Below are 24,849 nucleotides of genomic sequence, written 5' to 3'. Positions count from 1 at the left end.
TGTTTTGGCTTGATGAATTATTAATGAGTTTGAGAACAATATATGAACTTTTTTTCCAAATTGAAGCTTAGCTAGTTATGAGTGGTTTTCCCCAATTTTCTTTTTGAATTTCAGTAGCCCTTGGCTTGCTAAGATCGTCTTTCCCGCGTAGTCATAAACTGCGCAAAAATACCTTTGAATTAGTAAGCATCTTCCCTAAGAAATTCGAGGTTTACATCACCCCGAGATGCGTAGAACGTATGGGCAGTAGATAAAGGAGGCACTTTCCTTAAATGAGTCGTCCGTCTGTACACACGCAGAAAAAAAAAAAGAGAGAAAAAATTAAAAAACCTTTGGTACAACCTTCACAATTTATTGTGACTAGAGAAACTTAAGTAGTAGTATTGTAATAAAAAAAACTGTACACTAATACTCTATCAAGCTCTCCCTGAGCTTTCAATCAGTTTGCTGAGTATTTTAATTTACAATTAAGATTGTAGGTTAAACAAGATTGAATGTTAAATAAAGGATGTTCAAAAAAAAAATGAAAATAAAAATAAAAAATAAAAGAGTCGTCCGCTGAGGGGATAGACCTATTCGGCTAATGTAATGTTGCACCCAATTCAAATCCTTTGGGCATAAAATGTTTTGTTCTAAGTATTTCCATATCATTTAAATGTGAATGCTACATTATAATGCAAATGCAATAAACAAAGAATCTTAACCCCGGAGGATCTGAATTGAGTACAACATTGGGTTAACCGAATGGGTCTATTGTCCAGTTTAACCCACGTTTAAGGTTTGGCGTTAGCACAGGGAGGGGAGAAAGGAAGTCGTTGGAATTTGGCTATACATTAGTGCAATTCTGAGACAAAATATACAGATATTATTATGTAATCTTCCGAAATAATCGGGAATCGTCGGAAAATGGCTGAAAACTTCTTGTTATAGCAATCAAAATAATATTGGCCTTTTCGGAGCCGTTTTTGTTTCTTTCTGGCTAAATTTTACTGTTACAGTGATTTTTTTGCTGTTAGTGTTAAAATGCCTAAAATTTAACTGTTTCCTGTTACAGAGCCAAAAAATTAAGTGTTTAGTGTTATCGAGGTGCCCCCATTCAGACGCTCTTGAACTGATCCTTGAGATGAATGACCTTTGACTTAAAGATCCCCTCCTCCCACCCAAGAGACTGATAAATACTAAAACTCTCCAATCCCCTACATCTTGGGAAATCCTTTGCCTCAAGTACCCTCCATTCCCCCACTTATGTCCACATTGCTAGGGGGTGACGTGAATCTTGCATAACCAGGTTATTCTAGATGGATCGGCTTCTTCAAATCCATGGTACAAAAACTGGTTCAGCGGTCAGACACAATAGCAAAAACAACGGGAGTAGCGATTCTTCTCATTTTTGTACTACATCGCAATTTGTGCTCCACTTGTGCATCGATCACCTGTGGCTTTTTAGAACTAAAAAAAGCGCATTTTCTAGTTGGTAATTAAGAAAGTTTATTTTGGAGGCTACTTCACTGAAGAGACGACAACTCATTCCCATTTGTGTTAACTTTATTGCGGCATTCAGTATTTCTCTCCTAATTAATAACCAACCCTTGTACTATTCCACTGAGTATTGTAGAATCTATTACTGACTGATCCAACGATGTTCTGATGTCGCCTTGAAGAGGTATCTTTTGTTTACCTTAAGTTTACCTTGGAGTTCAAAAACTACCTGCGCAAAGTGTCAAAACAAAGGCCACTTTTGGCTGACTATTCCTAAAATTTATCGGGCATGTAACTGGTGTGGCATGTCCTTTTTGAGGGAATTTAATCTGTCCATGGCACCCATGTTTTCACAGTCTGTTGAAATATCTTTGAAGCTTTAAATTATACGATACATTTTCATTGAGTTTGATAGCGGCTGTTCAAAAGTCATGTGACAGTGACGTCATCATCTCCTTTCGCCGACCCATAAGGCCTTCCAAAATCAGGCAAAAAGACATGAAAATCTCTTGGGTGGATTGATTTGCACTATTTTTGTTGTTTTGGATGACAGCGTCAAGATAAAAGTTTAAGAAAAACGAAAACAGTTGGTTTGAATTCATCTGGTTTTGACGTTAGACCCTGAACAATTTAGCTTGTCTAGTTGCATTTTCTACAACAACGGGAATGGCAGATAGCTACGTGCTAAACGAATTGAATTCAGTTCAATGATGAATGCACTATATCAGAGTTATCTGATTGAAATAAGACCCATTATTGGTAAAACCAAGCATTTGTAAGCAGCACCAAGTTTATTACCTGGTGTAAACGAAATTGGTCATTGCTCTGCCAGCACCATGACCCTGATCATCAGTGACGCAGTTTGATGATGCCCCATATTTCACGAAATCAGCCATCTTACCATCCGTGGAGGTGACACATCTGTTGACGCCCTGCAACACGTAAACATGCCTGAGTAAAGAAAAGATTACAAGGAACAACCTAACAGAGTACATAGATTCAGCGTATTTATGTTTTGTTAAATTCGCGTTTTGTTTATTTCTTGAAGACATGTGGGACTTCTGCAGACACATATTTACCTTCATGCATCGATCCTTCTTACTAGATATGTAAGTGAATATGATTTAAGAAGAAAACTGACTTTTACAGCTCCAAAGCAAAAAGCTGATGTTATGAATAAGTCAATTACATGTCAAACCATCTTTTTATGAAATAATTTAGATAATTCGGCGAGGTCGGTTAGCGACAGTCGGTGGGGCTTTGGGAGGTTTCTGAAATCCGCGGGTTGAGGGGAGGAGGGGTGGGGACGGGGGGGGGGGGGAGAATTAACTGGTATTAATTTTAATTATACATATTTGTTTGTGTGTAATATTTTAATTATTAGGCATATAGGTTCTATCTAAAATACACGACCCCATCAGCAATTTGCTGTGATCGTATTTTATCGCGTCCCAATGTTGTTGTTGTTGTTGATCACAAACTATCACCACGGAACAACAGGGCGAGTTTTAACTCTTACGCTTCTGACGCCATGTTACGGAATTGGGCTATGCTCTATCCCTAAAATACCTCAAATTATCAACCTCGTAATTATCCCTAAAAATATTGTACTTCGAAAACTGGGCTTTCCCTTATCCGTGTCGAAGTATTAGTATATCTAAGAACTAAACACACTTTTCTCCGACCTAATGCCTTTTCAGTTTCTCGTGGTTAACAATAGCCCATTTTACAGTTGTGTGCTTGGTGACCTGGCCTTAGATTGGAAGCGAGGCTGGGGGTGACCTTGTTTTGATACAAACCTCACTACTTTTCGTATGTAGATCATACTGTTCTTATGCTAACTAGTTTGCATTTACATATGAAAAGCAGTGGGGCCTGTATCAAAACAAGGTCACCCCCAGCCTCACTTCCAATTCAAGACCAGGTCACTACGCACACAACTGTAAAATGGCCTATTTGCGAAAATCGTTCAAAATTGAGGAGTTCAATTTTAATGCAAGCAAACGAAGTATGTTCAGACACGGAGAACGAATTGTTCTCGTTATATTCTTTTGAAAAAGGAGCAATGTTTGAACGAACGCTTTAATTTCCGTTTTAATAACTGTAAATTGGTAAAATTTATACACCGTTGTTTTTCTTAATTAATAAGCGAACATAATAGAGATCAAACCTGCGCGAGACAAGGCATTGCACAGTTTTGTTTACTGGCCTCAATGTCCTCGCCTGTTCTTCGAACATTTTCAATTAATTCTTACTCGAATAGCAAAAATTTCGAAGCCGTCATTCTCCGCTGCAGCTTTGCACATGTTAAAAATCTTTGTAACGTCCGGATTGTCTAGGGAAATGCCTTTGATCGTCGCAAATTTACGTGGAAGAGTTTTTTTGTCTGTCTTTTTGTGTTCCTTATAACATCCAACAGACTTCCAATTAACTGCAAGAAAAAAGAAGATGAAATAGATAATAAGTGCAAGATGAAAATTCTGGGAAAAAAATTTCTGCTGGTGGGTCGGAAATTTTATCCGATAATTTTAATAGTGACTACTTATTATCTATTTCATTTTCATAGCATTAGTTGGTTGGCTGGTTCGCTAAAAAAATAAGATATTTCTTACGTCATCTTCAGCATACAGTCAACTCCCTCTATTGCGGTAGACTGCAAGCAGTCCCTTTCTGGTTAGTCGAGAGTGTGCTCACAGGGCAGCGAGACTGCAGCGAGGAGTTTTTTCGCGCTCGACTATTTCGCGCGATCTCTCGACTATCCACAAAGGGACTGCTTGCAGTCTATTTTTGCGGAAACCCTCGGGGCTGCGAGTTGGCGTTCTTGAGCGGGAGTCCTTAATAGCGGGAATTTATTTCAGTTAAATGCCTGTACTCTATTTTTGCCAGGGAGTTAGCTACTGTCCGTAATATCGGGGTGTCCGTACTAGCGAGGTGTCCGCAAGGCAAGAGTTACCTGTAATCAATTGTTAATTTAGAAAGATGCAACCACTTGAGTTAGCAGTTGCAATCTGTTATAAATCAACACAGTAACAGTGTATTTAGATGGGAAACACTGAGCACTAAATCCCACATTGACGCTTTCCCGATCGTAACCATGTCTTTGTACATTTAAAAGTTACCCTTTAACACATCGTGTGTTCATTACTGCTTTCCTTATATATTGTGACTGTGTATCAGTATTGAACTCAAAAGAGGTTAATTTATTTATAAAATCATTGATGACTGCCAAGAGAGTTCAATACTGATGCTCTTTCTTTAGACCAGAACTTAAAAGGTTTCTGCCTCCCAGGGTTTTAACAGAGCTTTATGAGATTAATGACAATGCAAGTGCTCCCTGGGAAATTTGTCACCGTATGCGTATTAGTTTTCTCATTATTGTAATAAAATAAATTGCTCTGTCTGGGGCTGTCCGGTGTCTCATGTTTTAGAATTGTCTTTATAGTATAGTGGCCTTTTTATTTGACGGGATCGTACATTGTCCGTTTTGAGACGCTCCTGCAAGGAGAGGTTCAATACGTAATCAATCAGGACAGTAGCAATTTCCTTTTGTCAAAAACTAAGCACCAATCTTACCTTCCTGACAGTGATCTCCTTTGTAACCCTCAACACAGTCACACGAATAGCTACCAGGGGAATTAACCCAAGTACCACCATTTTGGCAGGGATCATTCCTGCATTCGTTGATGTCTGAAAAAAATTTAATTTAGTATAAGGGCATGTAAATTAACAACTGAAAACAACAACAACAACAACAACAACAACAAAATGCTACAAAACTTCATTACATAGATTTCCAGCAACGCACTGTATTATTTTCCATAATGTAATGAAATAGTCTGTGCGAGTACATTAGTTTTGAAGTCCGCACAGTGTTCCAAGAAAAGGTTTAAAGCTCATTCGAACCCAAACTAAGAGCCACGTTTCTTTAATTTGTTACCAGAGATTTCGCGTTTCACTTTAACACGTATGGCAAGCGCATTTCAATAGCTTTGTATTTGGAATAGAATACATAATCAGGTAGTTACAATAGCTTTGAGATTTTGAATAGAATATTTAATCAACTTGTCTCTGTACACAAGAAGTGAACATTCTCGGTTGTATTAACAACCGTAGTGATTTGTATGTCATCGCTCGGTATTTTTACTTGTTTTCGCTTTTGCTACTTCATATTTAGCTGTTTATCTTATGTAATTTTCACTTATAATCGTTCGTTTTCATTGCAAACCAGCATAGGTTTTTCAAACAAAGAGACTTTATTTTAATTTATTCTAGTTCAACATTTGGCCTGTACACGTGTAAGGGTACATTGTACATTGCTCATGTACTTTGCTCGATCAGGCGAGTCCTTAACCTTTGTCCTGTAATCTTACGACTCAGCAATTCTTTTGATGTACTCTCAGTTTCCGCAATTAAAGTTCAGTATCCTTTGTTGCGGTTTTTGTTAATTTACACTTTTCCATGTAGTTTTTGTTTTCCGCATCTTTATACGTGTTAATTGTGTCCTGCACCCTTCATTCCTTCCTGAACAATTTTTCGCACTATATGTAAATTCAGTGGTATATAATATTTTCAACACTTTCATTTTATCACTCACCCACCTAAATCCAGCAATTGGTAAGTGTTTTTTCAGTCGTCCTGTTTTTTGGTTTCAGTTGTCATTTTCGCGTTTATTCTTTTTATAGTCGTTCTTAGTTGTTTCCTGTACTTTCTCTGATAGGTATTTTACCAAATCCCTTGATTTGAGTGAATAAATTGCTGATTGAAACCTGTGAGTCTCTTCGTGGCCCTTGCCACTTCATTGTAAAATACCAATTGAAGATCATGGACGGTATCGAAGCTGATAATGCAAGTTCCATCCGAGCGAGTTCCAGGAGTAGAATGCCTAATTCGCTGCAGGACCAAGAAGGAGTTGTACGCGAAAAGCTGAACGTTCTAAAACGGTCTGCAGGAGGCTATGTCGCCACAATGTCTAAAGTGTGCGCTCGAATTGATGATTTACTCGCGGACTTTGCTAACTTGGTGCAAGTGCGGAATCTGCAAGCCACCTTGTCAGATGCATTTAGGAATTATGGAGACAACGTCGCGCGGACCAAAGCTCTTCTCAATGACAGCAGCGCGGAACTTCACGAAATCCAGGGCGTTTACGAGGCTCAAGAGGTCAGAAAACGTCTGTATGATGAAAGGATCGAACATTTCGCGATCGAAGCTGCTTCGTATTTTAATAAACAAGTGTCAGAAGAATTACCCCGTGTCGACACTTCATCGCCTCGAGGATCGGTGAAATCGCAGAGCAGTCGAATTTCCAAGTTAAGTGCTGCGAGCTCGAGACTTCGCGAAGCCAAAATCGCGGCAGAAAAAGCGGCTCTAGTCGAAAAACAAACTGAGCAAAAACGATCGAGGACAATAGCAATGAAAGTCAAGTTATTGGAGCTTGAAATGAAACAAAAGCAATTCGAATTTCAACATCAACTAGAACTAGCGAAGCTCGACGCCGAAAAAGAGGCAGAGGAAGCTCGGGAAAGGACAGAGTTGGCAGATTTGGAGTTCAAGTTAGCAGAGCGCGAGTTTTCTTGTCTGCAGTTTGAGGAAAATCCACCTGAGCGGCATAGTTTTAACAGAAATATTGACATTGACGAAAACTTTACAAGTGTATCCGACGCTGGTCCGCAAGTTGTCTACCCTCGAGCTGTTTCCACGCAATTAGGGTCGATCGCGCAGGTTTGCTCCACGCAGCCATTTTCTCCAACCACGTGTTCCGTCTCATCCACGAGAGTCTCGACCTGCCACGTAACGTCTCCGCGTGTCTCTGTTCTTCCCGACACGTCCTCGCGTGGATCAACGTTGCCTGCGCCCACTTCACGTTTTCCTGAGTTTTCTGCCACGTCCTTTCAAGCCCCTACAGTTCCCGTGGTGTCCTCGCGTGTCTCCTCGTTACCTGCGTACTCTACGCGTCTTACAGGTTTTCCACCCATGCCTACGTGTGCTTCCTTGCAAGCCTCGCCAGTTCCCGTGGTGTCCTCGCGCGTCTCCTCGTTACCTGCGTTCTCTACGCGTCTTACAGATGTTCCACCCATGCCTACGTGTGCTTCCTTGCAAGCCTCTGCAGTTCCCGTGGTGTCCTCGCGCGTCTCCTCGTTACCTGCGTACTCTACGCGTCCTACAGATTTTCCACCCATGCCTACGTGTGCTTCCTTGCAAGCCTCTGCAGTTCCTGTGGTGTCCTCGCGTGTCTCCACGTTACCTGCGTACCCCACGTTTGTTCCTGATTTCCCACCGATGCCTACGCCTGCTTCTGTGGTTCCTGCTATGTCTGCCTCAACGTTGCCGTCTTCGTATGTTCCCGAGTCTCCACGCGCTAGCTCGTGTGTTCCTGCCATGTACCCGGGTGTCTCCCTGTTTTCTTCCCAACCGCCCTACAATGCAGGTCCGATATTCACACATGCAGCTCAAGCCTATGGTCCAGTTCGCTTGCCTTATCACGCAACTTCAGGACACCTTCCACCTTCTCTTCAGCCAATGGGTGAAAGCTTCCTTGCATCTATTGCTGCCACAATAGAAAGAATTAGTGCCGATCAAGGTCTACCTCCACTACAGGTGCTTAAGTTTGATGGCTCCCCCGAGAGATATCCACTATTCAGACAGAGGTTTCACCAGATGGTAGAATCGAAGGCATTGGATGAACAGACTAAGATGGCTCGCCTGTTGCAGTTTCTCGAGGGCCCTGCTCTTAGAGCTGTGCAAAGGTACGAGGCCTTGCCAGGAGGTTTAACCAAGGCGTTAGAAGTCCTGCAAAGTCGTTTTGGTCAACCCTTTAAGATCGTAAGAGCTTGCGTCGACACTCTGACTAAAGGTCCCCCTATCGCATCTCAAGACAAGGATGGTCTCCAACGCTATGCAGATATGGCACAAGTCGTCTATGATACCCTCGGATCTATGAACTGTTTAGGAGAAATGAACACTGACAATCTCGAGAAAGTGATACTAAGGTTACCCAAATGGCTCCAAGAAAAGTTTCGAGAACATTTGAAGAAGCTTCAACGCCAAGGAAGAATTATCCCCACATTCAAAGACATTGTTGAGTTCCTGAATGACCGAGCTGATTTGGCTAATCATCCGTTTTTTACAACTTCTTCTGAGGTGAAGCCACACAAGCGAATTGAAGATCGAGACAAGTCTCATCTGCGTCACCTTACCACTCTTACCACAAGTACCTCTAGGGAGGCCAGCAGACTTGCGATCAATAAAGACGCTAAAGCCAGCAACTGCCCCTTGTGTGTCCAGTACCACCCACTCTATCGCTGCGGGGTATTCAAGTCCAAGCCCGTCGAGGAGAGGAGGGCCTTAGTCAACAGAAAGCGGATTTGCTTCAACTGCATCAACTCTACAGAACACACGGCCAGTTCGTGCAAGTCGCAAATGCGTTGTAGGGTACCTGGTTGTGGAAGGTCTCACCACACTTTGCTTCACCTGTCAGGTCCATCCCGAGAAAACGCTGATCATCACACTAACAACACTGAAGTCACAGTCATCCCAACCATGCCTACTGTCCTGCCAAGCGACCAAGATGCTCCCTCGAGCACGTGTGCTACTGCAACCTTGGCTGAATCCTCTGAGATTTACCTGCAGATCATGCCCCTCAAAATCATCGCCAACGATGGACGATATACAACCACTTACGGCTTGATCGACTCCGGCTCCGACGTCACTATGATTGACCCATCCCTCGTCGATCAGCTTGGTATTCAAGGCGAAGATGGACAACTCCTCCTTTCCACAGTAAGCCAAAGAGACAAACAGGAGAATGGAGTAAAGGTTGACTTCAAAATAGCGCCCGTTGATGATCAGCACTCACACCAGATTACTGTGCGCAATGCATGGGCTGTACGAGACCTTACCATCCCGCTTAAGCATGTAACAGCTCGCAAGAAGATGGAGCAATGGTCGCACTTGTGTCAAGTCCCTTTTCCCGAAGTACAAAGAAAGAAGGTTTCTATCCTTATTGGAACGAACACCCAGGAAGCCTTTATTCCGTTGGAAGTTAGAAAAGGAAGACCTAATGAGCCCTTCGCGATACGTTCCTGCCTTGGCTGGAGTATCCTTGGCGGTTCCGGCAGTGTAGACGGTAGACGTCAGTTTAACCTGCATCATGCTTCTTCTGAAGATGTTTCTCTCAACCGACAGTTGGAAGAATTCTGGCGAATTGAGTCCCACGGCACCGTGAAAGAAGCCTTTGGGCCAATGTCTGTTGAGGATCGAAAGGCGCTGAAGATAATAGAGAACACAATCTCTAAGGTTGACGGCCATTACCAGATGGGCCTTCTCTGGAGGCAGGAAGTACCCTACCTTCCATTTAACAGAGCCTTGGCAGAAGGTCGTCTTCAAGCTCTGAAAAGGAGATTTAACCGGGATCCTGGCCTAGAGGAAAAGTACCGTTCAGTCATAGATGACTACGTTACTAAAGGATATGCAAGACAGCTAAACGAAGAAGAGGCCTCTAAGAGATCCAAGATCACTTGGTTCTTACCACACCACCCGGTGCTAAACGTTAACAAGCCCAACAAAGTACGCGTGGTATTTGATGCTGCAGCTAAATTTGATGGCACTTCCCTGAACGATCGGTTGTACCATGGCCCAGATCTCACAAATAATCTGGTTGGCGTACTTATTCGCTTTCGAGAGGAAGAAACTGCGTTCACAGCTGACGTAGAGGCGATGTTCCATCAAGTCAAAGTTCTTCCAGAGGATGCAGACGCCCTAAGGTTCTTGTGGTGGAATGCTTCTTCAAATCTCCCTCCTAAGGAATATCAGATGCTTGTCCACATATTTGGCGCAACTTCATCCCCTTGCTGTGCCAACAAGGCACTTCGACAGACGGCAGACGATAATAAAGGCCGGTATAGCCCTGAAGTCATCAAGACCGTACACAGAAATTTCTACGTTGATGATGTACTGAAATATGCGCCGACAACAGAGAAGGCGATTTGGCTAGTAGACCAGCTGACCAGGCTACTGAGTGAGGGCGGCTTCCACCTAACGAAGTTCACAAGCAACAGTAGGCAGGTGTTAAAGGCCCTCCCACTAGAGGAACGAGCGAATCCTTCTATCAATCTAGACCTCAGCCAACTTCCTATCAGCCGCGCACTTGGATTACACTGGGATGCAGCTTCGGATACCTTGCAATTCAAGGTTGTTCCCACGAACAAGCCTCCAACTAAACGTGGCATTCTTTCGACTGTTAGTTCCCTATTCGATCCACTTGGTTTTTTGGGCCCGTTTCTCCTCCCAGTCAAAGTCATTCTTCAAGAACTATGGAGAATGGACGTCCAGTGGGATGACCCTATTCCAGAGCCTTTACTAACACAGTGGAATGGATGGGTAGAGTCTCTGCCCCTTGTTGCGAACATCAAGATTCCGCGATGCTTCAAATCATTTTCTAGCACCCGAGTCATCACCGATGTCCAAATGCACTATTTTTCTGACGCATCTAACAAAGGTTACGCTGCAGTTGGCTACTTAAGGCTCGTTGATGATACAGGAAAGGTCCATTGCGCCTTTGTTATGGGAAAGACCCGCAATTCCCCGCTGAAACAGTGGTCCATACCGCGTTTAGAGTTACAGTCAGCAGTGGTAGCTACACGCTTGCATCTACTGATACGCGACGAGCTTGACATACCCCTTCAAGGTGTTACGTTCTGGACAGACTCTTTGACGACCTTGCAGTACATTACGAACGAGAAGAGGCGATTCAAGCCATTCGTTGCTAATCGAGTGAACGAAATTCATGAAGCCTCGACTCCTCAGCAATGGCGACATGTGCCAACATCACTGAACCCAGCTGACGATGGTTCCAGAGGGATGAAGCTACATGATCTTGACCCAAATTGCCGCTGGCTCTCTGGCCCAAGCTTCCTCCTGAAGCCCGAAGAACATTGGCCAGTTAGAAGGATTGGCAATATTCCAGAAGACGACAGTGAAGTTCAAGTTGAAAGAACCGTCATGGTGATTGACCGTGGATCATCACTGGACCTGCTTCTGCGTCGCTATTCATCTTGGCCTCGCCTCTTAACTCTTGTCGCCTGGTTGTTACGTTTCGTTAACCATGTTCAGAACAAAGGAACTTCTACTGAGAGAGGTGGAATATCCCTTTCAGAGATACGGTGCTCTTCCAAGAAAATTGTACAGTTGGTACAACGCCAAGCCTTTGCTGAAGAGATTGATTCCTTAGTCGAAGGTCGTCCAGTTAAATGTCAAAGCAAGCTTGCAACTCTTCTTCCTGTACTCGTAGAAGGAACCGTGCGCGTGGGAGGAAGAATTCGTCACGCTCCTATCGCCTTCGAAGCTGCCCATCCGATGATACTTCCTAAAGATCATCCAGTTTCTACCCTGATCGTGCGCTACTGCCACGAAATCCTGGGGCACGCCGGTCGAGAGCACGTACTTTCCTTCATACGGCAACATTTCTGGATTATTCAAGCAAGGTCACTCGTGCGCCATGTTCTACGAAGATGCATCAATTGTCGCAAGCGAAATGAAGTCCCCATGACTCAGTTGATGGCTGACCTGCCAAAGGAACGTCTCACTCCCTATGATCGGCCGTTCACCTACACAGGAGTCGACTTCTTTGGCCCATTCTATGTGAAGCGTGGTCGGAGTTCAGAAAAGGTGTACGGTTGCCTCTTTACCTGCCTTGCCAGTCGCGCCGTGCATATAGAAGACGTGAGTTCATTAGAGTCCGATGCCTTTATTCAAGCCCTCCGCAGATTCATCTCGAATCGTGGGTGTCCCAAAGAAATCTGGAGTGATAACGGAACAAACTTCGTCGGAGCGGACAAGGAAATTCGCGACTCTATTCGTCAGTGGAATCAGGATGATCTAAACAAGCAACTGATTAAGGACGGGATTAACTGCTCCTTGTGCCCAATGTTCCAGTGGAAATTTCAGCCTCCAGCCGCGAGCCATATGAATGGGGTCTGGGAACGGTTAATTCGAAGTGTGCGTAAGACCATGAAGGCGATCCTTGGCAATCCAGATGCGTTGGTTGGACTGGAAACCTTACGCACGGTCTTCGCAGAGGTTGTTACCATTCTCAACAGTCGCCCGCTTACTCCCAGCAGTGATGATCCAAGCGACCCGGAACCACTCACTCCGAACCACCTTCTGCTGCAACAGAAAAATCTCGCTCTGCCCCCAGGTCTGTTTGTTCGCGAAGATCTTTACAGAAGAAAACAATGGAGGAGAGCCCAATTCCTTGCTGACTGCTTCTGGAAACGGTGGCTAAGAGAATACAGAATACGTTCCTGCTTTACAGCAACGCCAAAAATGGATTCGCGAGAAAGGAAACTTGAAGGTCAATGATCTCGTAATGCTTGTGGATGAAAATTCCCCTCGTGGAAGATGGCTCCTTGGCAGAGTTATGAAGATCTTTCCTGGCCACGACCAACGCGTCCGAGTTGGAGAAGTCAAAACGAAGAATTCAACGCTCGTGAGGCCGGTTTCAAAACTTGTATTGCTGGAAGAAGAAGATTAGTAACATTGACATTCGCCTACAGTTATTATCAGAAACCTCTTGGACAGTTTAAATGCGCTAGTTCTAAGAACTTTCAGTGACTGATTAATTGATTCGCTTTTATTGCTGAATTTCCGCAAATTCAGCGAAGCCCCCCAGGATGTTGCGGTTTTTGTTAATTTACACTTTTCCATGTAGTTTTTGTTTTCCGCATCTTTATACGTGTTAATTGTGTCCTGCACCCTTCATTCCTTCCTGAACAATTTTTCGCACTATATGTAAATTCAGTGGTATATAATATTTTCAACACTTTCATTTTATCACTCACCCACCTAAATCCAGCAATTGGTAAGTGTTTTTTCAGTCGTCCTGTTTTTTGGTTTCAGTTGTCATTTTCGCGTTTATTCTTTTTATAGTCGTTCTTAGTTGTTTCCTGTACTTTCTCTGATAGGTATTTTACCAAATCCCTTGATTTGAGTGAATAAATTGCTGATTGAAACCTGTGAGTCTCTTCGTGGCCCTTGCCACTTCATCCTTTGTTACGGATATAGTCCGGAAAAATACTCTCCTAATATGGAACCCTTAACAATTGAACGCACGTGAAAGTAACATAGGTAACATTTTCTATTTTGTGTGCGTGATAGTACGTTGATGTTGCATCATCACGTCTTGTGAACAAAAGAAAGTACTATTGACTTTTTGTAAGGCCCCCCTGATGTCTTGTCAATCAAATAATATATGTTCTGTTTAATGATCAAATATAATAGTATGTAACTATCTAATAATAATAATAGAGTTAAAAACAATAATAATAATAATAATAATAATAATAATAATAATAATAATAATAATAATAAAAATAATTGTCAGCTTAACTTTTGATCTTGGTTGATGCTGCTGTTGTTGCTGCTGATGATGTGTTGTCCTTTTCCTTTCTCTTTGTTTGTTGTTGTTGTTGTTGTTGGTTGTTTGTTTGTATGTTGTTTCTTTGCGTTTTATTAAGCTTGTCCTGTTTAGATTTTTTGCTCGGTTCGGTATATCTCTAACATACCTTAATTTACACAAATGTAATTCTCTCTTGTACATTAATCCTAGGGTGCACAAAAGTTTCCTAAATTTTCTAATATCTCAATAAAGCTCAGTGTCATTTCTTTGTTTACTTAAAAGTAGGTGGTGGTCAACTAGAAAGCCTTTGCTACTTTGACCACCACACACATTTTATAATTTACACTGTATTTATTTTTATCTTGTAATCATCTGTTGTAATACTTTTCTTTCTATGTTAATGTTGGGTAAATAGTGTGAAATAAATGAACGATGAACCATGAAGCATGTAATCAGTAAGTATATAAGCACTAGGCGTACAATTGTAAATCGGTTACATCGTGGTTACATTCAAGATAACGTCCTGTTTGCGCGCTTGGTTATGTTGGTTAATAACGCAGTGCTGAATAAACCTGTGCTGGAGTGAAGAAGATTGTCTATTCTCTGTTGTCCGTCGAGTTTCAGTTGGCTAGATCCCTGTACCTAAGAGTTATGACGAGCTCTGTCTTGCTAGCGAGCGAGTGCTCTCAAGCTAATTCCCCGATACATTGTCAAGTCGCCGTTTGTCTCTCCTGTGCGCTCGAGCATGCAGGAAAAACTCATCGTCACATCTTGCTGTATTTTCTGTCTTAACAAACCAGAAAACCTACTCTCAGCAATTTTTTATTAACATTTATTGGTGTCTTTTTTAGCAATTTGACAAAAGAATGAGCTCGATAAAATGCAAAACACATCAGTTATAACCGTAATTGCATGTCATGTCAAACTTTTAACGGCCTAAATAAAAATGAAGGACTGATGACCCGGTGGTGAGACTGACAACCCTAGGGGGGTGGAGAGAAGGCACTTTTCATATACTTCTTCAAGACACACTGAAGTGTCATCATACTAGACCGGGTCACCCGCCTGGGAGGGCTATCATTTTTGCACGTAAACGGTCTTTTTCAGACCTTTATCTGGGAAAAAAATGATGTGAAATTAAAGGTTGTTAAGAATGGGTGATCAAAATATTTTACTTCGTTTCGAGGTAGAAGGTTGTCAGGAACTGTAGAGAACGTTGTCCAGGAAATTTCTATGAATTTATACATTAAGAAAATCGATGTGAGGTCAGATGGCCCTGCTATCGATCAAAAAGTACGATTTTGGAGGATTTTAACATTGATAACATTTTCCCATGCCGTAGAACGCTTCAATATCTCTGACAAAGTCAGCTAGAAATTCCACGTACAGGCGGGTTATTTTTTAGCTCCGCTGGACGAAAACCCGAGTGACGCGCCTTCCATGTAAACAGACCCGGTTATTTTGAGGTACGTGTTCCTAACATAATTGCTTACCGGTTTGACAGTTTGCCCCCTCGTAACCTGCAGGACACTCACAAACATATCGGCCAATCTCGTCTTTACAAGTGCCGCCATTAACACAAGGGTTGCTTGCACATTCGTTGATGTCTGAAGGAAATAATCCACCTTAAGCAAATGCTTTACGAAACACGCTTCATTGTTATTAGAATTATTAAATCCCTGTTCACTTTCAAGTTTTCACCTAATGGATCTTTCTTTCTCGAGTTATGAAAATGTTGATTATGAATCACAAAATGGAGCCATATAGTTTTCTTGGTCGCTAAAGCTAATGGACCACTTCAGAGACTAATTTGATAAACAGTTATGCAGCACTGTGGGCCGCTGTGGCTGCAGAGGGAAGTCAAAGTGTGTTTAATCTAACTTTTGACAAGCTACAATTGGCTTGGATAAATTGCTTCGTTTTGGTAGTAGACGCTGTAGTGCCCAACATACAACACATGGACTGTTTTTGTCTTATTGTGCTGTTTTGTAGTTGACCGAAGGTTTGTCTATGAGGCCAACTTATAGCATAAGCAGCCTCGTCTCCAGTCATACATAGCGTGCGATGGAATGTGGCTATATCTCGTACCCAGATGTCACTCGATTTTGTTCCGTCTGACCATGGGAGACTTGGCGGTACGAGATTAAATGTGCAATCACCCTTTTAGCTGATCGGGAAGACGCGATGCGTCAGGCAGTTCGGCTTGCACGATCGATAAGAGTGATGAGGCCTAATGCCAGAAGTTTTGTAAATTCCAATAATTGAGTATAATGTATGTATACCTTCTTCGCACTGCTGTCCTTTGAAACCGGACTTGCATGTGCAAGAGTAACCTTGTGGCTGTTTACACATGTACCACCATTTTTACAAGGGATTGATTCACATTCATCAACATCTAGGAAGAAAATAAAGTAGAATGGTTAATAATGATAAAAAAGGCGAAAGAAACTGGCCTAACCAATCGTAACAAAGGAAACAAACGTAAAAATCACACAATGAAACACGTGATCAAAACAGTGAACCAATCAGAGGTCGAGGCAAATACATGGAACGGCGTTGAGCGTCAAGCGCGGGAAAATGCTCTCAAATTCAGAGGTCTGGGTCTCGTTTTGACGACTAGCTGGAGTTGTTTCATGGAAGACCAGTGTTTGACTTCTTTAACGCATGTAAATAGCCAGTAGATCCGCTTCATGTTACAGTCAAACCTGTATATAACGGTCACCCTTGGGAAATGGCCAGGTGACCGTTATATACAGGGTGACCGCTGTACACAGGTTTCCTTTAAAGTCCCCCAGAAGTCAATAAATAGCATTTTTATGTGCAAATTATCACTCATGTTATGTTTTAAGGACAATAACGAGTAACAGCAACGCAATAACCAGGATAAAAAAAGGCCCATAAAATGTCCATGGTGTACTTTTAGGAGGCGCAGTAAAAGTCTCCTGGATCTCGGAGATTCTCAAGTTCTACAGCAAATTTGGCTGTGTACAGTGGAATCACGATGTATCGAAGTCCCTCGTACTGTAATACGAAAGATACTATATTAAGCACATAATGACTGGCCCCAAGAGAAACAGTGAGTTTTGTTTCCCCGAGACCCTCAATGTTCCCCAAGGCGAACCCGAGGGGAACTTTGACGGTAACGGGGAACAAAACTCACTGTTTCCCGTAGTGCCAGGTGGTCCGTTTTTTTTTTTTAAGTTGGAAGCTTTGGTCCAAATTTTGCTCTTTGCAGAAATCTCTCAACGTTTTCACGGCATCGTGGGTGGCCTTGTCAGTAGATTTCAAGGTTTTGGTCCTAAGAAGCTGTTGAATTTCTTCTTCAGTTCTTGTTTGAAAGCGTTTAGCTACCATGACTGCAAAAAATTATTTTCTTCGCGCGGCTGGCACACAAATTTGCCGCGGTTTCAAGATGCACGACTTGATCGAATCGAAAGTTTAAGTTGTTGTTTCCCTTGGGAGTTAGTGAGTTTTGTTCGCCCTTTGGCATGCATGTGACACGTTCCCCTCCCATCGGAAAACGTATTAGAGTTGGAAAGTATATATAACAATAGCTACTATCTATCCTGGCCAAAACAGCAAAACCACTCCCCATTATAAAGAACACAATCCAAAAAGACTACTGCTAGTCTCAGTCAACCGCTTATTATATGCTGTCGAAAGACGTCATAGTGACATCTACGCCGCGTTACCCTCTTTGTGACTTATCCTTTCCAACAGGTTCTCCAAAACATTATCAAATTAATTAATGATTCAAATTTCTTCAAGGCTGATCGGAGTGCGTAGAAAACTTAACACGATAGCGACATGATAGAGACCAAACCGAGAATCAACAGAATGTGGCAACCGTAAACAGCTGTTTCGAGCTGGTTGGCTCTCGTCAGCACGGTGTAGCACAGCAAAAAGTAGAACAACCAACGCGAGTCGAGTTGTCTACCAAGTGCACGTGGTAGTGATTTGGGACGGGCCCAAAATCAGACATCCGTACACGTCAAAGCAATGAACAAAAGAACTGGAATATCATGTCGCTGTCGAAATAAGTTAAATGAGGAAAAGCAAAACTTTCCTTCAAAAGTACATGGCCAAGCCATTGTATAAAAAGTACAGTCAAATTTCTTGTTTGCCAAATCCGATATATTAAACGAAAATTTTGGTCGTTTACCCACAAATTCGCCAAGTAACAGGCTTTCGTTTATAGCAATTCCCCATTATATGCATGACGATCAACACATTTCCCCAGTCTCTTGGTACTTCGTTGTATCGGGGCTCCATCGTATAATCGTGTAAATTAAAATTATTGTATTTATGTGTATATCAAACCTTGATCACAATCTTTTCCCTTCCATCCTGCAGGACAAGGTTGGCAACTGTAACCATCGGCAGTCAATTTACAGCTAGCTCCATTCTTACACGGTGACGCCGCACACTCATCAACTTAAAAATATAAAGATTGCACTGATGCTACCTAAAATCCGTGGCATATTGCTTTACCAACAAACGTTTCACACAAGTAATGCATACGTTTCTAATACTTTCAATGAATACACCTTGTCATTTATACTTACCCAAACACTTTATATGCATTAAAGTCAGTGGAACTTACTTACCACAATTAGCTCATCGGTCAGCGTAGACAGAATCAAATCAATACCACAGGAGTTTTTTTACCATTAGGAACAGTGGTATATTAGCATATAAGAGTCATACAATATTTTCCTTACCACAGTTAGCCCACTTTCCAGCGTAAACAGAATCAAATGAGCACCACGGTTTGTTTCCATTGGCAACAGTGGTACAGGAATCGTAAGATACTCCTCCATACGTGAAAGGAAAAACACAACAGCGGCCTTGTGAATCATCCGTCTTTTTACCTGGTGGACATGGAAGCCCTGTGGAACAGTTAGCCGATAATATTATTTTCTTTTCAGTTTATGCTGATAAAACGCTAAAGAAAGGATGGAAAGATTGACACCTGTCATATCACAAGTTCGCTTACGTTTCTCGCAGTTAGCTCCTTCAAATTCATCGGTACACTTGCACGAGTATGAATCAGCGCCAGTCATTGTACAGGTTCCACCATTTTTACACGGGCCAGATTTACAGGGGCTCACTGAGAACCAAATTAGATTCAAAGCATAAATTTGACTTTCGATCTATGTTTTCTATTTTGCAATGTGCTATCAGCATTTTAAAATTGCTCAGCGCATACCTTTTTCACAAGTATCTCCATAAAATCCCTCAGCACACTGACAGCTGTAACTATCATCTCCAGTTACTGTGCAGGTTCCGCCATTCTTACAAAGGTTGTTTGTGCACGGATTAACTGTGATATAAACAAGGCGATCTATCAGCCTTATGTCATTTAAATGCTGGCACTTCCACCTTTGGCCAATTACATCCACGATCTTTTATCAATAGTACATGTAAAATAGGATTAATTCATAAAAATATCACCTTATTTTGGAAAATTACGTCGGTAGGAAAATAGCTGAGGGAAAATATGGACTCAATAGCCGCTGAATAGTCAACGAATATTGCTTACCACAGTTGGCCCACTTTCCAACGTAGACAGAATCAAATGAGCACCAAGGTTTGTTTCCATTGGCAACAGTGGTACAGGAGCTGTAAGATAGTCCTCCATACGTGAAAGGAAAAACACAGCAGCGGCCTTGTGAATCATCCGTCTTTTTTCCTGGCGGACATGGAAGCCCTGTAGCGGATAATATTAATGTTTTCAGTTTATGCTGATAAAACGCTAAAGAAAGGAGAGAAAAAATTGACACCTGTCATATCACAAGTTCGCTTACGTTTCTCACAGTTAGCTCCTTCAAATTCATCAGTACACTTGCACGAGTATGAATCAGCGCCAGTCATTGTACAGGTTCCACCATTTTTACACGGGCCTGGCTTGCAGGGGCTCACTGAGAAAAAAATTAGATTCGATTCAAAGCATAAATGTGACTAACTATACCCATGTTTTCTATTTTGCAATATGCTACCAGCGTTTTTAAAGGAGACTAAATGTCACCAATTTTTTCTGTGCTTTTGAATAGCGAAAAAGATACTTGTATCGATGAAAATGTTAAAAGAATGGTTCATTATTATTAAAAATTACGCTTCGAGTATACATCAAGCTGGGCTGGTATTTGTTATGTTTTACTGCGGATTGCTAGGATGGAAATGGATTACAACTTGAAAAAAATAGCTCTTCCTGTGTATTTTGGAGAAATTGTTAAAAAAAGTTTCATAGTTTGTTCTTCATTGAAGGAAACAGTTAATATGTTCCTCTCGGTGCTCTACGAACAATTTTATATTAGATAAACGTTATATGTTAAATATTTGAGTAGCTCTGGTAAAAATACAGCAAAATGTCCTTGACAATGCCCCATCAAGTTACAGCGTGCATACCTTTTTCACAACTGTCACCATAAAATCCCTCAGCACACTGACAGCTGTAACTATCGTCTCCAGTTACCGTGCACGTTCCGCCATTTTTACAAGGGTTGTTTGTGCACGGATTAACTGTGATATAAAAAAATACCGTATGTTAGCTTTGTGTCTTTCAAACTCCGGCACTTCCACCTTTGGCCCAATTACATCCATACTCTTTTATTAACAGTATGTAAAACACGATTGACTCATTAGAAGATTACCTTATTTTGGAAAATTACATTGGTAGGAAAATAATTGAGGGAAAGTTTGGACTTAATAGCCGCTGAATAGTCAACGAATATTTCTTACCACAATTGGCCCACTTTCCAGCGTAGACAGAATCAAATGAGCACCATGGTTTGTTTCCATTGGCAACAGTGGTACAGGAGTTGTAAGATACTCCTCCATACGTGAAAGGAAAAACGCAACAGCGGCCTTGTGAATCATCCGTCTTTTTTCCTGGTGGACATGGAAGACCTGTGGAACAGTTAGCGGATTATATTAACGATTTTAGTTTTTACTGATAAAACGCTAAAGAAAGGAGGGAAAGATTGACACCTGTCACATCACAAGTACGCTTACGTTTCTCGCAGTTAGCTCCTTCAAATTCATCGGTACACTTGCACGAGTATGAATCAGCGCCAGTCATTGTACAGGTTCCACCATTTTTACACGGGCCTGGCTTGCAGGGGCTCACTGAAAGTGGATTACATTCGATAGAAATAAACCAATGGCAGTATTTACAATCGAAATTTGCATCAATTTGTTATGAACTGTTCATATAAGGCCGTCATTAAAGTACCTTTTTCACAGCTGTCTCCATAAAATCCCTCAGCACACTGACAACTGTAACTATCGTCTCCAGTTACTGTGCAGGTTCCACCATTCTTACAAGGGTTGTTTGTGCACGGATTAACTGTTAGATTTAAATAAACGGAAGAATTTAGTTTTTGACGGTCATTTTTCACTTCCGTAGATTGAAAGGTGGAAGGGGTGTTGTGCATTTAACAAAGTTAGTTCAAGAAATTAATGTACATTGAATATTGAAGAAAGGAATAGTTTTCATGATTATTTGCCTAATCGCGTCAAAAATACAGTATAGCTTAAGCAGTTTTCTTTACTTATTGAAAACACTCCTTTTTATCAAAAGGAAAAATGATTTTCGTTTCTCATTTTCTTTGTCGAAACGGGATGCAATCAGAGTCTGCATACAGGAGTCTTTCTTACATACAATATTTTCGTTACCACAGTTAGCCCACTTTCCAGCGTAAACAGAATCAAATGAGCACCAAGGTTTGTTTCCATTGGCAACAGTGGTACAGGAGTCGTAAGATACTCCTCCATACGTGAAAGGAAAAGCACAACAGCGGCCTTGTGGATCATCCGTCCTTTTTCCAGGTGGACAATCACCAGTGACTAAAATAAAAGGAAAAGTTGTAATATATGACATTCGGCATAGCTAAACTGCCATGAAAATTAAAAAAAAATGTTTTCGGAAGAAGGGAAGAACATTATAGAGCTAAAGGCCCCTTGTAAGCAAGATCTATTGCTTGCATGTCTACGTTGAGAAATGATGCACTGATTTAGAATTAATATATGCTCATTTATTAAATTACCTCACAGTTTGCGAAAAGAAAAGAGGAAACAAAAGGTTACCAGAAAACAGGTTGACGTTCAGCATGAGCAGTGTGTAGATGCAGAATAAGAGCTTCATCTTTAGAGCTGGGAAAAAAGCAAAATACATATATATAGATACTTTAGTACGGCCTGACTAATAATAGAAATAAAACAAAACAATCAACCTAAACTCACGTAAAGTGAAATAAAAGAAAATGAATTTTAGGAGTTTTATCTTTCTGAAAATATCATTACTTCAATCATAATCCACTGCCCGCTGGTTTGGCGTTTACTGTGATATTCGTCCTTGGGAGCTTATTTTGAAACTTGTTACTTTCATTGAAGCCCTGGGTCACACTAATTACCTTTATGTTTATTGCTTAGCTAACTGAAGAAACTTCACTCTTTCTACTGCTTAATCAAACAGGTTCTTGAATTTTGCTTGCATTTAATAAATACGCGAAAAAGACATTATTTTGGCAGTTTTAGCCAATTAGTATTAGGTGCGACACTTTCTTGCCGAAAGTAATGCATTGATATTGTCTCAAAGAAATTTGTCGATTGTATTAATTACATAGGTATTTGCATGTTAAAGGTATATTATACTTATTGTCAAATTAATAAAATAACAAGACCCCCAGAGTCTTTTTTAATAAACGGTTTTGAACTGCGTGGATGTAAACAGCAATTAAGAAAAACGGAGAGCATAAAATAAGAAAAAAAAACGAGGATCGAGTGGAAAGCTTGACGATCTTACGATCAGAAAATGGGATGAGATGCATAGTAATAGTAGGACATTTTAATAGGAAGAAAGGTGTAAAATGCAAGTACATCCTTTTTTTTATAGAATATTGTTTTTCCTGCCCAGGCTAAATATTCTTATTTTTCTGCTGATGTTAGGCTCAAAATATTCTTGTGAATATTCTTAGATTATAGCGTATGACATTTCCGTTTTAGAATGTATTGAGGTATTAATTGCAAGTGTTTTGGTGTCCGTTCATCGAAATGTCATTAATGTTATATTCTTTTCAAAATCTCAGCCTTGGGTTTAAATTTCGCAAATTTCACCCTAAATATTCTTATAAAATAAATTCTTATAAAAAGAAAAGAGTGTAATTCCAAAGGACAGAATTGAATATGCATTGAAAAAAGTACCTCATGGTTTAAATTAACGTAATTTTTGCTACTCAAAGGTGCGCCGCTTGACACATCGATCACTTTCTGTCTTCAAGCCTAAAGTCCCAATTTTATGTTAAGAGAGAAGATTTTACTGAACTGTTACTGGGCCATCAAAAGACTTCGCAAAGCCGCTTATTATCGTGATTCTAAATTTTCGCTGAAAAAGTAACAGTAAGAGAAGGGGAGGGGGAGAGGTACGTGGCGAAAGTTCTTGAGTAAAACTTTCTACCTTGTAAAAAAAGCAGCCTATGCTATCCAAAGTTGGTCAGACGATGACGATATTTCTGAAAATTTCAGTTCCTTTTGAAATTTTCAGTTACTGAAATAGTAAAAATTAACTTGCGAAAGATGCCACTGTCGTTTTCTAGGAATTAAGTTGCCGCAAAATTATGGAGAACAAAATGAAAGTGATATCGACTGATCACTTCGTGTGTATTCAAATTAAGAATAAACTACGAGAAGATGTCCTCAGAGTAACTCGCACTCTGATCGTGAAAAGGTTGACCTTCTTTTTAACAGATTAAGGAACATAATGAATCATTAACTACTTCTATTAAAATATGATGCAAAGCATAAGAGCGGTCACCGATAGTTGTGATGTATGCCAGTGAAGAGGACCCACAACAAAACTTAAAAAAACGTGTCGCTATTTGTTATTGATTTCACAGGAAGGTAAAACGAAGAATATAAAATTCGCGTCAAACGCCAATTATAAACATATTTGCTTAGCTGCGATTTTAAGGCTTACCTTCACCAAAAAACAACCAAAATTCCCGTCCCAAGAGCTCTTTCCTATTTGGAACCTTTTTGGAAATGTCCGCTTTAACTTTCAATACAAACTTATAATTAGGGGCCAGGGGAGAAAAATATTACCAACAAATTAAAAGAGTCAAAAGTGGGGTATGTTTGCATTGTTCCGCACCGATTCTGTCTCCATAGCGGCAAAGACGACTGAGGCCAATCAAGAAACAAGAGGCTGGGCTCATCCATCGCAAAGTGAAACTTGTTAGCCGGAATTTACATTAAACCTGTCTTATTTGTACTAATATGGCTTCTTTAATGTATAGACCGTTAGACAATGAAATATTTACCTTTGGTCTCGGAACCAACGCATCCAATATCAGCATTTAACGTTCAGTTCGGTTTTGATATCTCGAGTTGGCTGTTTCTAAAATCCAGCCGTCGCATGTCGAAGCACATTAGCTTTTCTGAAACTTAATTAAGTCAATGCGTCATTTTGAACCAATTCATCGGGGATCTCTCGTGTAAATCATGATCAAGAAACACTGGTCGAGTTCCCTTAACGGGCGCCGCGAGTTCTTATGTGATAAGCTCTTTAATTCCATCCTGTGTAATCCCTTGCACAAGCTGTATAGCTTACTGCCTCCCAAGAATGTGTGCGAAGTCAATCTAACGAGTCAGCACTCTTTTACTACACAGCGCCTCCACACCATCCGTACTCGCAATAGTTTTATCTATCATTATGTCCATAAAGCAATGGTGTAATATTGTTCTCTTAATTATATATTTTGTACTTTTATATTTTAAATTTTTGATATATAGTTTTTTAGCTTATGGTATTAATTGTGATTCATTCTTGTATATTTTACTGTAAATCAGACGTAATTCAGCCTGTGGCTGCAAGGTTTTTGATCAATAAACTATCTATCTCAGAATACAGGTGTTCAGTGGAAAGACGAACTCGTGCGCTGTCGGTAAAAAATGTCCGCTCTAAAAAGGTGCAGAAAAAC

At 41.0% G+C, this 24,849-nt stretch overlaps 1 protein-coding gene and 1 pseudogene across 2 annotated transcripts; one reads left to right on the top strand and one right to left on the bottom strand.

Moving 5' to 3' along the window:
- Window positions 1-2,273: 2,273 nt before the first annotated feature.
- Window positions 2,274-23,895, bottom strand: LOC146462928 (uncharacterized; annotated as a pseudogene). Its single transcript, XR_014857023.1, has 16 exons — window positions 23,847-23,895; window positions 21,959-22,024; window positions 21,548-21,718; window positions 20,885-21,218; window positions 20,612-20,779; window positions 20,279-20,392; window positions 19,678-19,791; window positions 19,413-19,580; window positions 18,867-19,193; window positions 18,592-18,759; window positions 18,191-18,304; window positions 16,153-16,265; window positions 15,364-15,477; window positions 5,053-5,166; window positions 3,735-3,910; window positions 2,274-2,411 (listed from the first exon to the last, which is right to left on the bottom strand). The product of XR_014857023.1 is annotated as an uncharacterized LOC146462928 (transcript).
- LOC146462929 (uncharacterized) lies at window positions 10,599-13,504 on the top strand. Its single transcript, XM_085085027.1, has 2 exons — window positions 10,599-12,749; window positions 12,812-13,504. Exons 1-2 carry the CDS (start codon window positions 10,795-10,797, stop codon window positions 12,822-12,824), a joined length of 1,968 nt encoding a protein of 655 aa, XP_084941153.1. The 5' UTR covers window positions 10,599-10,794; the 3' UTR covers window positions 12,825-13,504.
- Window positions 23,896-24,849: the final 954 nt, after the last annotated feature.

The sequence above is a fragment of the Pavona decussata genome, unplaced genomic scaffold (genome assembly GCF_977016875.1).
Source record: "Pavona decussata unplaced genomic scaffold, jaPavDecu1.1 SCAFFOLD_184, whole genome shotgun sequence".
In the NCBI taxonomy this organism is placed as follows: Eukaryota; Metazoa; Cnidaria; class Anthozoa; order Scleractinia; family Agariciidae; genus Pavona; species Pavona decussata.
The sequence above is the reverse complement of the archived record's forward strand: the minus strand, read 5'-3'. Positions and strand labels throughout refer to the sequence as shown.